The sequence below is a fragment of the Petaurus breviceps genome, unplaced genomic scaffold (genome assembly GCF_028583685.1).
Source record: "Petaurus breviceps papuanus isolate PSGF00001 unplaced genomic scaffold, PetGlider_PUasm1.0 90574, whole genome shotgun sequence".
Classification (NCBI taxonomy): domain Eukaryota; kingdom Metazoa; phylum Chordata; class Mammalia; order Diprotodontia; family Petauridae; genus Petaurus; species Petaurus breviceps.
This window is the reverse complement of record NW_027187277.1, coordinates 6,381,869-6,401,939: the sequence shown is the minus strand read 5'-3', so window position 1 is coordinate 6,401,939 and position 20,071 is coordinate 6,381,869. Positions and strand designations below refer to the sequence as shown.

Below are 20,071 nucleotides of genomic sequence, written 5' to 3'. Positions count from 1 at the left end.
AGTTGAGCATGTTCTGACTCTTTCTCCTGGGACTCTTTACCTTTATTCCCTTAGAGAATATTCTTTATTTCAAGGACCATTTTGAAGATCACCCAAGATCGTTTCTCTATTGATTGTGTTAGAATTTATCTAAGTTTTATGGGTCACATTTAGGAAACCAACAATTAGAACTTTGCTTTTTATTTGTCTCAATAATTCAATCAACTTTTCATTCAAGCCAAGAACTTAACTATTATGCTATCTGGTATTTATATACTAAGTATTGATTTTATTTAATCCTTTCTGGAGGTTTTAAGTATTAAGATACTTTTCCTGCTTATTTTTTTTAATCATATTTATTTTTTACTGTTGCCTCGCTTGAGATCATGATTACTACCTTTGATGTTCTGAATTCTGATTAAGCATATTAAATTATGCTTTAGCAGCTCATTTTGTATATCTTCAGGTTTTATGTTTTTCCTTTCTGTGGCACTGCTTATTGTGGAATTACTCTCTCATTTGGGGTTTACTTTGGTATTCTCTTAAGGCTTAGTACTTCATTATGTTTGTTTTGTTCTTTTTGCTAGTATTTTTGTCATTTTGTTGGGGGGGGGGTTGTGCTTGGGCTAGCCTCCTCTGGTGTTCTTCAACGGGTTAATTAAACTTTGTGTTCATCTGGATGCTTCTAGTGATATCATTTTAGATAGAATGGTTGGTATTGGGCCCAATGGTTACCCAGTTCTTTAGCTTTGGTCTCAATCTTCAGTGGTCCACTGAGGATTCTAATGTCAGTTGGTCTTTGTCTTCTCCTTCCACAATCTCTAATCAGAAGGTGATTCCAGGACCTTCTGGGTACCTGACTAGTTTCAGTGCAGTGTTAAGGATCCCACTGGTCTCAGGTCACCTGCACAGCTCTATGGGTACTAATTCTTTATTGTTGATTTGGCCCTGTCACCTGCTGTGGCTCCCAGTGCTTCAGGGAGTATATTGTCAGGCCTTTGTTTCCTGTGCAGTCATCCATGGGGTCTGCCTCTGTCCTCTTCTGATAGTTTATCAGGGGAGGGGAACCTGTGGCCTCGAGGTCACATATGGCCCTCTAGGTCCTCAAGTGCAGCCCTTTGAATTCAGTTAAAAGGTCACACTTGAAGACCTAGAATGCCACAAATTCATTTTGAGGCCACGGGCTCCCCACCCCTAGTCTAGGGCTATGATCTGGCTTCAGGTAACTACTAATTGTCTTGCAATTCCCCATTTCAGTGCACTTACTTCAGGTATATTTGGTTAAAAGTCTTTCTGCTTTCACTAGTGTGACCTTTCTCCCCAACTCTTTATTTTTTTATGTTAATCAGAGCACAGGTTTCCTTGGTGTGAATCCCCCTACCAATATCTGCCAGCTTCTGGTCATTGTTTCTTCATTACTGGGCTGAATTAAAGAACTTATTTCTGTTTCTTTTTGGTTTCCTTTAAAACTGCTGTTTCTGGTGTCTTTTTCAGATATTTGCTCAGTTTAATGCAGAAGAAATAGACTTTTCTATGACATTTTGTATTGCCATCTTAACCAGATGTCTCCTTTTTCAATTTCAAATTTTTAGATTCTTTCAAATCAATTGTATTGCTATTTTGTCTATTTTATTTTTTTATTATTTTTAAATTTTTATTTATTTATTTTTGGTTTTCAACATTCGCTTCCATAAGATTTTGAGGTCCAAATTTTCTCCCCATCTCTCCTTTCCCCCCACTCAAAGATGGCATGTAATTTGATATAGGCTCTACATATACATTCACATTGAACCTATTTTCACATTAGATATGTTGTAAAGAAGAATTAGAACCAATGAAAGAAACCATGAGAAAGAAGAAACAAACAAAAGAGAGAGAGAGAGCAAGCAAATGATATATGCTTCAACTTGCATTCAGACTCTATAGTTCTTTTTCTGGATGTGGACAGCATTTTCCATGAGTCCTTTGGAATTGTCTTAGACCCTTGCATTGCTAAGAAGAGATACATCTATCAAAGTTAGTCATTGTACATTGTGGCTGTTATTGTGTGCAGTGTTTTCCTGGTTTTGCTTACTATACTCAACGTTAGTTCATTCAAGTCTTTCCAGGCTTTTCTGAAGTCTGACTGCTCATCATTTCTTAAAGCACAATAGTATTCCATTACATTTATATACCACAACTTATTCAGTCATTCCCCAACTGATGGGCATCGCCTCAATTTCTAATTTTTGGCCACCATCAAAAGAGTTGATATAAACATTTTTGTACTGTTGTAACCACCATTTTGTGAGCCTCCCCCATCTTTCCTGTCTTGAGTAAGTTCTCCTAGGAGACCCTCCCAAACCTGCCACCTGGAACCCATAGCACCCCCCCCTTCCTGGTTACTTGGGGACGTTCCAGTTGGGCAACTAACGGGTCATTAGGCAACAAACTGATTGCTACCTTTTGGCTTCTGTATTTCTCCCACTTGCTCAAGTTGTGGCTTTTCCTTGATAACAGTTATATTGTGGCTTTTGTCTATAAAAACTCTGAGAATATGCATCTTGAAGATGCCTGATTTAGGTACATGACCCCTGGCACTAGCCAGTTCATTCATTAAAGCTCCACTTAAAATGATTAATGGTCTCACTCGCTGATTCTTGGTACAACAGTACATGTGGTTCCTTTTCCCATTTGTATGATCTCTTTGGGATACAGACCCCAAAGTGATATTGTTGGGTCAAAGGGTATACACATTTTTAGAATCCTTTTGGCATAGTTCTAAATTGCTCTCCAGAATGGTTAGATCAGTTTACAACTCTACCAACAATGCATCAGTGTTCCAATTTTCCCACATCTTCTCCAACATTTATCATTTTCCTGTTTTGTCATGTTAGCCAATCTGATAGATGTGATGTAGTACCTCAGAGTTGTTTTGAGTCACATTTCTCTCATATCTTTTGAACATTTATCAGTGGGGGAATGACTTGTATTCTTATAAATTTGACTCAGTTCTCTACATTTTAGAAATGAGGCTTTTATTAGAGTTAAAAACAATTATTTATTTTTAGTTTTCATATTTTGTCTATTTTTTAAAAAAGTGTTCTCTCAACAATTTGATTGGTATATATAGTTAGGTTATACAGTTTCCTAATTTCTTAATGTAACTGATTCACCAATGAGCCAATGTACTCTCCATGTGGATTTCAGGGCATGTGTAAGTATTGGTTTTATTCTGCTATCACATGAATAAGAGGAGCTTTTCTTTTCTTTTCTGCTTTTTTGGAGGGGGAAAGGCAGGGCATTTGGGGTTAAGTGACTTACCCAAGGTCACATAGCTAGTAAGTGTTAAGTTTCTGAGGCCAGATTTGAGCTCAGGTCCTCCTGACTCCAGGGCTGGTTCTCTATTCACTCTGTCACCTAGTAACCCCCATGAGGGGCTTTTCTATTTACTGCTGAACCAGAATTGAAAATGACTTCAAAAGGCACTAAGATCTTGGATCTTTATCTCACCAGTGGTCCTGCTACCACATGACCCATGTGTGTATGGTTTTTCTGTTAATTCTCTGTGGTGTCTCTTCTTTCCTGATCTTAGGTGGAGTATTGTACTAGGTTTCAACCTTGTGCACTTTGAAAAGTAAGGAGAGTAAAGTACCAGAAGTCTAGGAGCCAGAATTTGAGGTCTATCAGCACAGCCCTGAGGTAGTATCCAAGGGCAGCTCAGCAGTACATTGACCCTTCAGCCAACTCTTACAAGAGGGACAGACTCTTGCATTTGAGAGTAAACCTGGTAGTTGCAAAATGCTTTGTAGATGTTTTAAATTTGAGTCTAATCTCTCCAGGGACAAGGTGGTACAGGTGGCTAACATTGTGGGGAATGCACTAGAATGGGAACTTAAGCCAATAGTACTAGAGAAGATGTCACCACAACCTTTATGGTATATTCCTAGAATCCCTAGGGGAGGCACAGTAATACTCTGAGAAGCCAAGCTGCTAGTATGACAGTATGAGTGTAGGTTGATAAGGCAAATAGTTAATAATCTTAATAATCTTGCTATACCATTACAGTGATTTCAAAGTCTTTTGGGCTGCCTCTTAAAATCCACTTTCCCTAGAGGTCTGCAAGCAAAGACTTAATGAATATGTCTCTGGTATGTTATAGGGAGTATTCTTGTTCAGATACGGTTTGCCCTGAATGTCTTAGAAGGTCCCATTTTGTTAATTCAATCCATTTCAGAACACTACTTCTCAAGCTGCATTTTTTCCCCTATGTTATATCTTTTATTCTCTGATATATTCAGCTTAGTGTCTAAGTATCTATGAAGTGACTATATTGAGACACTTTTTTTCCTTCTCCTTCCATTTCCAATTTAAAGACATCTTAACCAGATCAACAAACTTTTAGATCCAAGCATTCTCTGTGACTCACTTAAATGTACCCTTTCCCTAGCCAAGAGCCATAATTGCAGAATCTTATGCCAAATTCAGTTCTCTGTTACAAGCCTTGTTCTTCTTCCTGGCTGCTCAGGTATAAAAATGCCAGGTATTACTATTTGGAAACAAGTCCAAATATAAAGAAAATCCCTTTCAGCTGAGATCAGAAGGAAACAGGACAAGTGTTAGGTAATTAGACTTTATGTCTCACCAACAGTGCAGTTTCTATTGCTAATATAGTGCAATTTCTAAGGTAATATTAAAAAAAATCAGAGAATGTATCAAGGGCAAAAAAAAGAGATGAACTTAATAGGGCGTATTTTATATGAATTTCCCTTACAAGTATAATATTTCATTCAAATGTGTAGCTGACAACATAGAAGTAGTTTTAATATAAAAATTTTGATTACCTGCAAAGCCTGTATTTTGCTTGCTTTTGCTGTCATTAATGGATGATGGAATTTATAGTTCATTGTAGCACTACTGTGTTCACTGTCCTTTGAGTCTAGACCAATGGCTAGACTAAATGTATAAGTTCTGTTAGAAATATAGAAACAAAGAGAGATATGAATAAGATCAGTCAGAGGTCTGGGGTTTATGTCTCAAAAAATAGCACTTACCATAACATTCTAAACATATCATCAACATAAAAGAGATTTATGAAGCATGCTTGCATATTGCTTTATGTTTGGGGTTTAATAATGTCTGCTGTCTCGAAATCTTAGATTATCATTAGTAAGTTCATTCAACAAGGCATTTTGTCAAGTGCTCACTATGTCCACTATGAAGGATATGAAAAGAATAAAACATTATTACTGAAAAAAATAACTGTTATAAAAGGTAGAGTCCTACTCCATTGACTCATTATAAGTGACCCTGAGTTTTCCAAGGCTAGGAAATCAGAATGCAAGTTCTGGTAGGTTTTTCTAAGCTAGAAAGACTCTGAAGTATGGTCTTAGTAATGGACTTCATCCACTTCCTTAAGGAATTCTTTGGCCATAGCAATCCATGAAACAAGGTTAGAAATATGAAAATGCATTGAGATGTGACATACTACAAGAATTTCCCTGCCTTCCCTTCCCTTCCCTTCCCTTCCCTTCCCTTCCCTTCCCTGCCCTGCCCTGCCTTCCCTTCCCTTCCCTTCCCTTCCCTGCCTTCCCTTCCCTGCCCTTCCCTGCCCTTCTCTGCTCTGCCCTGCCCTTTCCTTCAACATCATGGAAATGGTATATGATAACACCAATATGCCCTCATTTCCCTATAACAGGGATTAGTTTTCCCTAAAAGACAGTAAGTCTCTGGGACTTGATTGACCCTTACCTCTTTTGACCCAGCTTTCTGGTGATCTCAAGGCCTAATCAGTCTTACCCATATGGAGATGGGGCACTTCTGACTTGACAGAAATGTGAAAATCACATGAGTCACCATACCCTACCTTCATGACCAGATGTGTTTCTGCTTTTTTTTTTGAGGGTCATATGTTGGCATTTATTATTTAAGCTGAAGAACAGGTTATGGGGGGGGGTGGCAAGGGAGGAGCCAGGGAGCCGAGAGCCTCTCATCTGTGTCTGCTCCAGACAGGGTTGATCCTGATTTCTGAGCCTTGGTCCAGGGGCACACAAGGAAGCACATGCTAAGATGAGGCTCCAGGGGTATAGGCTGAGGAAAACAGAGGGGGTGACCAGAGTTACACATCCAGCCAGAGGCGGGGCTGGGATTCTCCTTGGGTCAGCAGCACCACTTCCTTTTGGGAACTGAAGTCTAGTGATAAGTTCCATCCCACTTATTTCTTATAAAACATTCTTGTAGTTTAAGTCTTTGTGCTAAAGAATTCTTTCATCGCCTTTCTAGCTTCTTGTACTTTGCTTCTAGTTTCTTTGAATATGCATCCAACTTGTAAGCTGCCTGCTCAAGAGCAGCTACATGCTCCTCAATTAAAGTGATCTGATCCAGATAAGGCTAAAGGGCTGCATATTTCTGGTTTAAGTCCTTTAGGTTTCTACTTATGTTTACTGCAATATCTTTCATTTCTAGATACTTCAAGCTAGTAAGTTTGTTCATATTTTCCAGAAGTTTATAATCCTTCACTGGTGGCTGTCAGCTCATCTGTCAGCTACGTGGCCATTTTGGAGAACATGTCCTGGCACAGCCCCATGATGTCCGCCTCGGCAGGCTCCAAGGCCTCCTTGGCTGTCTCCACCATGGCATCGTCTAGGCCGGGGAAGGGAGGAAGGAGTAAGGATTGGGGAGGGGGTGAGGGAAGAGAAGGGTGAGAGGGAGAAGGAAGGGAAAGGGGACCAGGAAGGGGGAAAAGGGGAAGGGTGAGCAGTGGGAGAGGGAGATAAGGGGAGAGGGCAAGGAGCGGGCAGTGGATCCGACTAGATGTATTTCTGTATAGAAAAAAGAGCCTGTGATAAAAGGAGGAAAGTGACATCCTTGTAACATATTCTTGTTGTGCCAGGGCAAAAGAAACCTCCTATTGTCAACTATTCAATAACTATGAATGCCTCAATATTCCTCATCAATTCTGGCCTAAAAGAGGTCTGCCATTAAGCTCATCACTAACAGTTCTTAGTGGCACAACATCTAAATACTAACAGGAAAAACTAAATGAATTACAAAGAGAATTATATATTAAAATAGAAATACTGAGAACCTCAATGTACTCCTTTATGCTCTAGGTAGGTCTATTAAATTTTTTTTTGCTTTTTGGAGGGGCATTTGGGGTTAAGTGACTTGCCCAAGGTCACATGGCTAGTAAGTGTTAAGTGTCTGAGGTTGGATTTGAACTTAGGTCCTCCTGACTCCAGGGCCAGTGCTCTATTCACTGTGCCACCTAGCCTCCCCTATTACCTTTTTTTTTTTTTGCCTTTTGGAGGGCAATTGGGGTTAAGTAATTTGCCCAAGGTTACATGGCTAGTTTATTTTTGTGTGGGTGTTAAGTGTCTTAGGCTGGAACCAAACTTGGGTCCCCCCGACTCCAGGGCTGGCGCTTCACTCACTGTGCCACCTAGCCATACCCTATTAACTTTTTTTTAAAGAAAGAAGTTGAGGAAAGTTAATGACCTGAGTAAAATTTTAGAAAAGATAGTTATGATAAACCTTTTGGTAATTGTTGAATGGAAGTAGAAAGGAGTTTCCATATTTCCTATCTGTATATGACATCTTTACAAAAATTAAGCATGTATTAGGACATAAATACCTCAATAGTAAGTTGTGGTATATGATTGTGATAGAATATTACTGTGCTATAAGAAATGATGAGCTCAATAATTTTAGAAAAACATGGAAAGACTTGCATGAAATAATGAAGGAGCAGAACCAAGAGAATATTATATACAGTAACAGCAATATTGTTTTAAGAACAACTTTGAGTGAATAAGTTATTTTGAATATTATAAATACCCAAATTAACTATAAAGGACATATGAAGATGCTATCTATAGCCATGAGAAAGAACTGATAAATAGAAATATGTACAGAATAATTTTACATATAAGTACCTATTTGGGCCTAATGATAGTCATTTCTAGGGCAGGGGTCAGAGGTAAGAAAAAACGGAAATTTAGATGATAATTTTGTTGTATGTTTTAAAGGAATAGTAAGTTGTACATAGTAGATTTGCAGTTTCATATGCAATCATCTTTTATATTGTATTATGTTATGGTAATTCTTATTTTATTCCATAAATTAAAAATAAAACAAATAAAACCTGAGTCATTTAAAAAATCCAGATAAATCATTAATTTGATTTAAAGGATAAAATAAAAATCAAATTACTACTATAAAAAATGAAAAAGGAGAATTCACAACAAATGAAATAAATGATGATATTAGAAACTATTCTGCCCAACTATAAGCCAATAAAGCCAATAACTCATATAAAAAAATTAACATTTAAAAATATAAAATACCCAACTCAACAGAACAATAAGTCAAGAATTTAACAACCCAATCTGAGAGGAAGTAATTTAACTGTCCAGAAAAGAAAAAAATGAGTATTAAATTACAAGTGAATATACTCAAACGTTCAAAATTCAAATAACTCTGATATTATATAAACTATTCATAAAAATGAAATAAAAGGCATCCTTTTATAACACAAATATGGTCCTGATATATAAACCAGAGAGAGTCAAAATTGGAAACAAAAATTATGATGATCTCTAACAATAATAATAATTCCTTTATTTTCTAACCGACTTTTTATCCAGACTTCCTTTCCAGAAACTCACCATTCGGAAACACTCTGAAACACATCTTTTTAGTGACTCCTGCCTTGGGGGGAAGGTGCCCTCCCTCCCTCTGGTTGGAGAGGGTGAAGAGGTGGTCATGGATGTGGGAGAGCCCCTCCAAGATCCTTCACCATTTAAGGAGGGTGCACAGGGCTTTTCCATCATCATTTCCTACCCAGTTACTCTCCTGGACTGTAGAAACTCATTGGTTTATCACTCTGTAACTCACTTCCTCAGATCATTTCCCAGCCCAGCTTCAGTATTTCATTATGTCCCTTCACTGGGTGCTCTTTTCCATTCCCACATCTTTCAGTTTCTTTTCACATGTTGCCTTTCACCTTCAGGAATTCTTTGGGGGAAGGTACTGTCTTAGGTCTTTCTTTGTATGACCAGCATAGTGCCTGGCACAAAGTAGTCACTTTATCATTATTCACTCATTAACCATGATTCTTAACGAGTATTCAAATGTTTTGTTGCTCTTTATTAGGAGTTGGCAAATTATGGCCCAAGGACCATGATCTACTGACCCTTGCTATATACTATTTCACATGTTGATCTTATCATCTCTCATGTATTCAGTTATGACCTCTCTGCCAAAAATCCCCATATCTATTTATCTAAGCCTAACCTCTCTGCTGACCTTAGTCTCACAGCTCCAGTTGCCTATTGGACATGTCAAACTGGTTGTTCCACAGAGATCTTAAACTCAGCATGTCCAAAACTGAACTTGTTGACTTTCTCCTCAAATCTGCTCCCATTCTGAACTTTTCTATTTCTGTCAAGGACACTACCATCTTCCTAGCAATCCAAGTTTCCAATGTATTGGAGGCAGAAAGAATTTTGAGAAGATAATCGGAGGTATTTAGAGGTAACTCAGGTGCAGTGGTTAGAACACTCCACCTGGAAGACCTGAATTCAAATTTGACTTCAGACACTTATGAACTACACAAGTGTGGGAGAGGTATTTAAATTCTTTTTGCCTCAATTTTCTCAACTATATGGTCGCCGTGAGGATCAAATGAGATAATTTTTGTTAAGCACTTAGCACCATCCTTGCTATAGGAATGCTCTTTCCCTTCCCCATTTAGAAGGCTTTAATTTTTTTACTTTGATTTTTGCTATGCTCAATTAACTATGTTTCCACAGTATATTGAATACCAGTATCCCTGTGAATGTGAGGAATTGTTCATTTGGAGAGGATACCAGGCATGGACTGAAGGCTCTAAAATCATATATTTTACGTTCCTTATATATATATATATATTTTTTTTTTTTCTTTGCGTTTTTGGAGGGCAATTGGGGTTAAGTGACTTGCCCAAAGTCCCACAGCTAGTAAGTGTGTCAAGTGTCTGAGGCCGGATTTGAACTCAGGTCCTCCTGACTCTGGGGCCGCTGCTCTATTTACTGTGCCACCTTGCCACCCCTGTTCCTTATATTTTCAGCAACATTCCATGTTATGTACTAAATTCTAAACTGCTGTGTAAATCATTGTAGTCATATGACAATAAAAGGGAGTGGTCAAGGTACATAGAAGCTGAATCCCTCTTGTGATCAGTATAGACAGAGATATCTTAGTTCTTTTGGAGGTAAACTTATACATGAAGCAGGGAGGACGAAAGTGGCTTGCTGTTAAGCTGGTGGTTCTAGGCAAACACTATCTGGTTGGCCATTTAGATATCGCACTTCCTGGCTGGATAATTATTATAATGAAATTCTGTCTCTCCATAGGCTTATAGAAGGCAAAAGATAAGCCAGGACTGCTGCCACTATTGTAGTACCCCAAATATTTCATAGTATACACATAAAATGCCACACTAACAACTGTATGAATAACCCTATTGTTTAAAAATAATGATAGCTAGCATTTACGCTTTTAAGTTTTCCACAGTGACATATTTAATCCTCACAACCTTGGGTTGTAGGTATTATTGTTCCCTCCACTTTACAAATTGAGGCGCAGAGAGGTTGTGATATACCCAGGATCAAACATCTAATGAATATCTGAGGTAAGATTTGAACTCATGTCTTCCTGACTCTAAGTTCAGATTTCTATCCACTGTGTCAACTAGTGCCTCACTTTTCCTACCTTTATTTTGTCAAGTAACTACAGTTTATTGACTACTAAAAAATGCATATTTGAGTCAATAGATGCAAACATTACCTTAAATTTTCTCTTCAAATAATATGTCATATAAAATTTCTTGACAGAAAAAAACAAGAGATAACTTGGTTCAATGGCCCTCTAGTTATTAATATCAAAAGAAATGTAAAATGGGGAAAATGATACTTGCTAGAAGTAGGTTACCATCAAAGAAGAGAGTCCAAATGGAGCAAACAATCCTTGTAGATGGTGAAATTCACTGTTTTTGGATATTATATGGATTGTAATCAAGTTCCATATTAGAGTCTCCTAAATAAGATCTGTTATTTTTTTTTTTGCCTTTTTTTTTTGTTTGGAGGGCAATTGGGGTTAAGTGATTCACCCAAGGTCACACAGCTAGTTTTTGTGTTAAGTATCTGAGGCCAGACTTGAACCCAGGTCTTCCTGACTCCAGGGACGGTGCTGTATTCACTGCACCACCTAGCCGCCCCAATAAGATCTGTTATTGCTCAAGAAAGCTCAGCATAAGAATCGACCAATTGAATGAAGAACCAAGTGGATGAAGAATGTCTTTTGTTCAGATTCTGATATGGAGTTGCAGTGTATCCCCTTTCCCAATCTCCAGCCTTTGCCTGGGAAGTCCCACCTTGGGATTCTCCAAATGAGAGTCATCTGTAAGCGTAGTATCAAGTTGGTTTCTAGCTTGGAGAAAGAACAAGGAAGAGGTCAGTCTCTCTTCCTCTTCAGGTTGACTTTGATTATGGGAGTCATGAGAGGAATTGGTAGTCTCCATATTGTCCCCATCCCTAGCTTATTTCTCTAGAGATCTGGAGAATTTCCCATTGGGTGAGATCCAGGACACTCTATCTGTTGATCTGAGTTATTTTGCTCCAAACAGGAAAGTTCCTTCACTTGGTATACTTTGGTATATATCCTTCTATGATTCTGATTTCTGTTTCAGTATGATTTAGATAAATGGGCTTCTTTGCTATTGATCATATATGTTCATTGTGGAACTGGTATTAGGTGGGGAAGGTGTCAAGCCTTGGATATAGAGCTTGGAGTTTCCTTCTTGCAAATGACAAAGCTATCAAAAGTTAGATGGAACCTGATCATTTCCCCTAGACTAATACTATTTAGGGGAACAGATAGAATTCTTGTCTGGTACCCCCTCTCCCTCTGAGGAGAGCAGAGTGGTGACCTCCAGTCTCAAGCTCCTGCTTTCCCTCCTGGCAGAAATAAAAATCTCTCTTGGAGAAGGGTGGGGGGGAGAAGATGCTAGAGATATATAGGCCCTTGACACAGATGGACTTCCCTGCACATGTGGGGCACACTCCCACTCCTATTGCCAAATTTTGACTCTCAAAATTTAACAAGAAGACAGTGATCAGGATTATCTTTGGGAAACTTTATAGTACTTTAATGACCTTAAAACAAACTTCTCCCTGAAACAAAAGACCACTTAAAAAAAAATGAAAGTATTCTTCTGATTGTGCTTTATGGATGCAAATCACACTATACAAAAATTTTCAAAGAATTAAAGTTTAGGGTTAACCAAAGAGCAATAGCATTGCTGGCATAAGTATACTGCTACATATTACTAACCAAATGTTATTAAAGAGAAGCGGTATTAAGAATGTCATCAGAGACAATTGGGGAATGGCTAAACAAGTTGTGGTATATGAATGTAATGGAATACTATTGCGCTATAAGAAACAAGGAGCAGATGGACTTCATAATAACCTGGAGAGACTTACATAAACTGATGCTGAGTGAGGGGAGGAGAACCAGGAGAACTTCGTACACAATTACAGACATATTGTAATGACAAACTTTTACAGACTTGTAGACTTGGCTCTTCTCAGCAATGCAAAGTTATAACATAACTCCAAAAGACTCATGATGGAAAAGACCATCCACATCCAGAGAAAGATTTATAGTCTGAATGCAGATTGAAGCAAACTACTCACTCTCTCTTTTGTTTTGTTTCTTCTTTTTTTGTTGTTCATTCCATTGATTGTAATTCTTTTGTACAATTTGACTAATGTTTGGTGTGAAGGTATATGTAGAGCCCATATTGGATTGCATGCCACCATGGGGGGAAAGGGGTAAAGAGAGGGAGGGGGAGAAAATTTGGAACTCAAAAGCTTATGGAACTGAATGTTGTAAATGAATAAGTAAATATAACAAAAAAAAAGTCATCAGAGAGACTGCAAAGGAAAAGTGGGTTAATTAGATGGTAAGAATAGGTGCATAAGTGATACACAACACTCATACCACTGGCATTCCAGTAATGTCAAGAGAATTAGAGGAAGACCCCTAGCAATTTTGATGGACCCACTCAGAAGGATTTATGAGAGGATATTCATGTGTCACAAATGACTAACACAAAGACTTAACAATCTTCATTATTGGAAGGAATACTCACTTTGAAGAAACCATAAATGCATTAAAATGTGGATAAAATTTTCCAATTTACTAAGAGCTTTCACTTATGTTGTTTTCGTTAATGCTCACAAAAACTCAGGTGGTGACATTTTTCAAACAACAAAATTTGCATTTTTCAATGATCACTGCAAAATCTCATGGGCAAACAAGAAAATTTACTATAAACTTATTCAAACAAATCATTTAATAACAATGAGATGATTTTAAAGTCAATATATGTTCACACACATACATATTTAGCTCAGTTTTTGGAATATATTTTGGGAGTTAAGTAGTAAAAAAAAAAAAGAATACATTCTCCCTCTCATAAACATAAACATATGTGCTCTAACTTGAGCTATATTTGTCACTCCAAGTCAATGTTCACACTAACCTGTGTTTAACCCAAGTATCAGACTCATTGGCTCTCTCTGTGTAATTCTCAGGCACAAAGCCCCTGCAGCCTGTTCGGTGGGAGGTCCCAATCACCCAACCTTCACTGGCTTCAGCTTGCTGAGTTCGATCGACAAAGATGTAGTCGCCTATGGTGAGCATGAGCTCATCCATGTTTTGAGGCTTATACTGGAAGAGTGCTCTCAGTGTCTAGAAAAGTAGAAAATTGTTTTAAGGACTTGCAAGAGAGTTTCTATTAGGGAACAACTGCAACACATACAAATCAAGAAGGCTTTAAAATGTCTATATCCAGAATAAAAAAACTATAGTATAAATCATGAGTGTCAAATTCAAAATACAGGCAACTGGGTGGCACCCTGCCTGTAGTCAGAAAGACATATTTTTATGAGTTCAAATCCAGGCTCAGCTGTGTGATCCTAGGCAAGTCACTTAATCCTGTTTGCCTCAATTTCCTCATCTGTAAAATGAGCTAGAGAAAGAAATGGCAATCTGTTCTAATATCTTTGCCAAGTTAATACCAAAAGGGATCATCAAGAGTTGGATACAACTAATAAAATGACCAAAGAAAAGTTAAATTCAAATAGATGTGAGGACCACTAAACTGCACATAAGGATCTCTGTGGGTCACATTTTGACAGTTTTAAAATAGAGTATTGTCTATGTTTTATTGTATTTTCATTTATTTTAATGAATATTTTCCAATTACATTTTAATCTAGTTTGGGTCCTACTGAAAAGTGTTGTGTGCAGCATGCTTACATAAATGATTGGGTGTGGGAAAAAAAGCAGCAAAACAAAACAAAATACACAGAAAAAAAGAGATCAGAAGGGGCCATGAAAACAATCAGGAAGTATTTGCTATTATTTTGTTTAAGTTAATATGTACTTCATAACCTAGTTTAAAAGAATACAAAGTTTGTAGTTTTATGTATGATTTCAATTTTTAAGAAGTTTATTGGATATTTGCTTTTGTTAATGACTAGTTACTAAATACAGTATAAAAATTTGACCCCATAAGTAAATAATGATTCATTGCTTTGAATTTCTACACATTATGAGATAGCTTGACTCCTCCCAGATCATTCCAAAGTCTGGATGCGATTTAAAGAAAAACTTGGTTGGGTTATCAGAAAAATCTAACAAAATGTTCTTTCCATAGCTGATGAATCCTAATTCAAATGGGAGTTCCAAAATAAATGTTAGTAACCATATTTTCACAGCTACCTCCCTCTAATATGAAATGTCTTGAAATATTGCTAGATTTTCAGATACCTTTCAACCATTGACAAGTACTTGATATGGAGAATAATAGATTATTAACAAATCCAGAGTATAATAACAAATAAGATTTATATTGTACTTTAAAGTTTCCAGGGTACTTTATACATAATCTGATCTCTTTCTATCCTCACAGTGATCTCATACTTAGATCTGTGATATTGCTGGTAAAGGAAATTAACTCCCAGTCAGGAGACTTCCTCTACTAATATAGATTGGCCACTTCTCTACAATTTATAATCTAATTACCTCTTGCAAAGGCAGTATGGCATGGTAGATATGATGCTGTACTCATAAGTTAAGAAGATGGGTTTACCTCTGAAACAAACTAGCTGTATGATGCCAGTCAAATCACTTAACCTTTCAGTGCCCTTTGGCTATGTGACTTTTTTGAGATAGTATAATTTCAACCATCTCCCCCAAATTATCTAAGACTAAAAGTATTATTACTCTCCATTTCACAGGTTAGGGAGCTGAGGCTCAGAGGGGTTAAATCATCTATAATTTGTTAAATTATTTGCAAGTGTAGTACCAGAAGTAGACTTAAACCTAGGTCTTCCTGACTCTCCACCATGCTGTGCTATATGTATGTCAATGATGTAAAATTGAAATAGAAATAGGGCCACTAAACCATACATAAGGATTCCTGAAGACTGCAAAATCCCCCCACAAATTAACATTACCTATGTTTTATTGCATTTTTATTTATTTCATTAAATATTTCCCAATTTATTTAAATCTGATTCAGGTGGCACATTTGGCACTTCTGCTGTACATGTGGTTTACACAAATTTCATTGACATTTCCTAATTCTTGTTTAAGCCGGTGCCATTTTCCCTTTCCCAAATTATTACCTACCCTAGGCCCATGGTATTTGTAACATAAAAAAAGATGTAGTACTGATGACAATTATAATTTTCTTTTAAAAGGAAAACCTCAGAAGCAGGACTGCTCAAAGCAGTACTAAAGTGACACATGAGGATGAAGGTGATATAGTAAGATTCGAATATTGGCTTTCGAACAGAGGAGGTCATGAGAGAAGATAAGAGCAGTAATGAATCTGGACATGAGTACACTAGGTGGGATATTCCTGTTTGTCTATGAGATTTAAGACCTTCTTTCCATGATAAGCAGGAGCATGGATTTGTTTACTTGCTATTAGGTGAAGTCAAGCTATTCAAGCAAGTGGCAACTGATTTTGGGAATTGGCACTGTGTATTATGAGGACATAGTCTGAGATAGCCTTCCTAGCAGTCATTTAGGGCTTGATGGCAGAGAAAACTGCAGTGGTTGGTCTGGGAGTTCATATCCTGTTGAAGAACCTGGGAACTCAGACACAGAACTATGTTTCCCTTCCTTCCATGACCTTGTGGTCGTAGCTGGTGTAAGAATCTTTCCCAGATACCCTATAGAAGGTAAGTGGGAGGAGGTTTGGAGACCAATGTCTATGTTCCATTCTTCTGGAGACAGTTCATTTGTGGTGTTGCCAGGTTTAATAAACCACATAGCCACAGGAAATTTGACCTCCTGTATAATATCTGTATTGAGTGTCTGTAGCATATGCTGAGTGTCTGGGAAGACACCTCCTCCTGTGGGAAAACTTTGAACTTTTCTTCAAAGAGATTCGTGGTGCCATGTAAGGGAAGCGTATCAGAGAGATTGTGGAATGCACAGACATTCTATAACAATCCACGGGAGGCTTTTTCTTTGGCTGAAGTGGCATTCAAAAGGCTTTAGTCACTTTCTGTCCTTTTTTGCTTCACTGTCTTCAGCTGAGTTCTTGGTAGATTATAGTGAATCCTACATTCATGATATCCAGTAAGAGACAATACTGTTAAGTGGCCTTAGAGTGTTCTCTTATTTTGAGGCCCTGTGGCCACATGAAAGGGGCTTGATTCTTGACCTTTGCATTTGGTTTTTTTTTTCCATTTTAGGTGAAGATCAGATTTAGAGGTCAGCTGTGGTCAGGAAGAGATTGAGCCAGTGCAGCATTGACACCCCCAGTAGCAAGGATTGACCTTTGAGGAGTGGCCTTCAGTACCCAGACCAGAGTAGCTGAAACAAGGACTGATTCAGTGATCAGGCCACATCTGGACATGAACTTGGTGAGACCAATGGCACATAGGAACTAAGCTGAATGTGTCCCTGAAGAGTTGTGGAGAAATGTTTGTATGTTTATCCTACCTTTGAAGTGAATGTCTTTTTAGAAGTTAATTGATATTAATCAGTTAAATGGAATTGGGGCAACAAAATGGGGAGGCATAGTTGTGGGGATTCAAGCCAATGGAATTAGAGAACCTCCAACCCCTCAGGGTACCCTAGAACCCTGAGGGGGAGATGTAGGCTGACACTGAGAAAAGGAACAGAGTAGACCTGATAAATATTAGTATCAACATAGAGGGTCAAGACTGAAGTAAGAAATGTCAACATTAGGAATGGTAATTCTAGAGGTATATGTTGTTCTGTTTAAGAAAAACTGGAGGAAAAATGATGCATCATATCATAGATTTATTGAGAACCCAGTTCAGTGAGTTTCATTCCTGCTGAATCTTTTTGAATTCCACAACTTAGCCGCATTTGTATTACGTAGTATTCTTTCCTTCTAAATCAGTTGGCATATGGAAAAAAGGGATGGAAGTCTCTGTACTGTGCATGCGGAGGCTTCAGGGAAAATTTATTGAAGAATGGAAACAAAACAAAATAAACAACAAGACTGTATAACATTGGTGATTGTTAAAGGTGCAGTTGGCCAGAGTATGATGTGAACACTTATCGTCTCCCTCTCTTCTTTGTCTCTGGGGATTTAATCAGCCATACTCTATTAGAATTATTAGCTTTATTCATTTGATTTTTTAGATGAGGCAATATAAAAACTATCAGGTTGATATAATCATCTGCTCTTCTCTTTGTGGATTTATATTAAACACAAATTAGGAGTATAATCACAATAGTTCATTATCCCCATTTAGGAAACTTCCTAATATGTAGACAGAGGTGTGGTTCTCTTGCCTAATTTGAATTTAGTGTTTATCTCTAGCTAAACTCTGGACTTTCGATGATTGAGGCAAAAATTCAGATCATCCAAAATTCTAGGAGTAAGAAAGATATAAAGTTTGTCACAGTGTCTATTAAAGGGCAGGGAGGGCAAGTTGGGGTAAGAATAAATCATTTCTTAGAACTTTCTCAGTCCTTGAAGATGTAGATACAATCAGTAGCTTCAACCCAAGTCTTCTCCTCCAAAATTCTGTATAAGTTAATGGTCTTCCTCCATCTCTTCTTTCTCTGCCACAATTGAGGTTTCCTTTTTCTTTCCCTTTTGCTTGTTGCTTCTCTGCTACCAATTCTGCCTGGGTCAGCTCTTGAGGTCCTCCTTATTCCATTCCATCTGTCACAGATTTTATAGCTCTTTAAAAACTCTGTGCCATGACTCAAAATTCTGCCTTCTGGCTTAAATATCATAATTGTTCTCAAAGCTAAGCAGAATGTTTTTCCCTCTGAACTACAAATCTCAAGATGCCAGTAAGTATTTGATCTTTTATCGTGTAACATTGCATTTTGCAAAGACTTTTTTTTTGGTAGGATAGAAATCTTTCTCTTTTTGGTCAAACTGCCTCAGGACATACATGAATATAATATAAAGTCTTGTAATGGTAATGTTAATTTGAAGATCTTCCCTGCCCCTTAATAGACCAAATATAATCACACGGAGCCCACAGTGAAAGGAGCTTATTGCAAGGGTGGAGCAGGAAGGAGAGGAGGGAGAGCATGAGCAGAGCTGGGAGCAAGCATCGTGGAAGCAGAGCAAGTAGCATGAGTGAGAGAGGGGCATTTTTGCCTAAGGGAGCCTGTTTTGTTTTGAAGGCCTGATGGAGGGTAGGCTTGGAGATGTTGGTGCTTGCTGCATTGGTTATGTGTACCAACTTCTTGGTTGCTATGATGGATTTGGCTTTCTGGAGTTGGGATTTGGCTTTCTGGTGTTTGGATAAATGTTTTGGTTCTGTCTTACATGTGGAAAGTTTGTTACATTTTGTGATTCAGAACTACACCAGCATATTCACAGCTGCTGTGGGTGCTGTGAATATTGCATTGGCGTTATAAGGCCCAACATCCTTAATGCACAAGAAACAAAAGAGTTTTCATTGCATTTAGATGAAGAAAATGTAATCTTTCACCTGAAAGAATCAACTTGAAGGATAACTTCCTTGATATAACTGTAAGTCCTACTCCTTTAAGATGTGAACAGTTCAGTTGCTGAAAAGAGAAGAGAAAATACTTTTCCATAAATAAAAATGAAATCAACTTGAGAAGAATGTCAAGTTTTTCTAAAAGATGAACAGAATAGGGCCTGAAAGGGGTCAGGAAAAAAATTGTTTAATAAAAATGGCTAAAATCTATGAGTGAAGAAATATTTTTCAGAAAAGATAGAAAAAATTTGTTTGCCAAAAGAGGCAGGAAATGGACTTTTGAATAAGTAAAAAGGTTACTTTAAAAATACTTCTTATATCCTTATAAAGAATGCAAGATTGTGTCCTTTTGTATGTAAACACTTTGCTAGCTGAAAGATGGTAGAAAATGAACTTTTATGGACTACAAACTTCTAAAATGCAAGTGTAAAGAAATAGAGTGTTTAGAGACACTGAATATTAAGAGGATTGGTTTGAAGATTGAGGAATCGGTGAAGCTGCATGGATGGCATTGTGTTCCTGCAGTTCATTTTTGTGCAACTATTTTTAAGACTCAAGAGGTTAAACCTCACAAAAATGTCAGATCTGGTAACTGAAGACTGAGATGATTAAATGATTATTGCTGCTTTTAAAATTAACAGAAAAGGGAAGTTAGTGCTTTTTTTAACCTCATAAGGGAAAGATGAGTTACTGAGTAGCAGAAGGCACTGATTTGAGCCTTTGAAGATGGTGAAGAACCTGACTGGAGTGATCAAGGATGGGCAGGAGAGAATTAAGCAAGGCAGTGAAGACTGAAAAAGGAAGGAAAAAGCCAGTTTCTGGTCGAACTGTGTGAAATAGATGGCACATGACACAAAGGCATCAGCTGCTAGTTCCTGTTTGGTCAGAAGAAGCCTGATTCTTATTGGAAAACTGAAGAATTACCATTTAATGGCATCCACAGTGTGAGAAAATGGAAGTATTTCACAACATCTGTTGCTTTCTATTGTCTATCTCTTCTGGTTAAAAAGACAAAAATCAGAAATGGCAAAGACAAACTTTGTA

General features: G+C 37.7%; 1 protein-coding gene across 1 annotated transcript in view; it reads right to left on the bottom strand.

Moving 5' to 3' along the window:
- UBASH3A (ubiquitin associated and SH3 domain containing A) overlaps window positions 1-20,071 on the bottom strand; it is a 131,603-nt gene that overhangs the window by 44,300 nt on the left and 67,232 nt on the right. The window contains exons 6-7 of the mRNA XM_069063412.1: window positions 13,547-13,755; window positions 4,803-4,929 (exon numbers count right to left, since the gene is read on the bottom strand). Of these exons, the coding sequence (XP_068919513.1) occupies window positions 4,803-4,929; window positions 13,547-13,755 (336 nt within the window). The remainder of the gene's footprint in view (window positions 1-4,802; window positions 4,930-13,546; window positions 13,756-20,071) is intronic.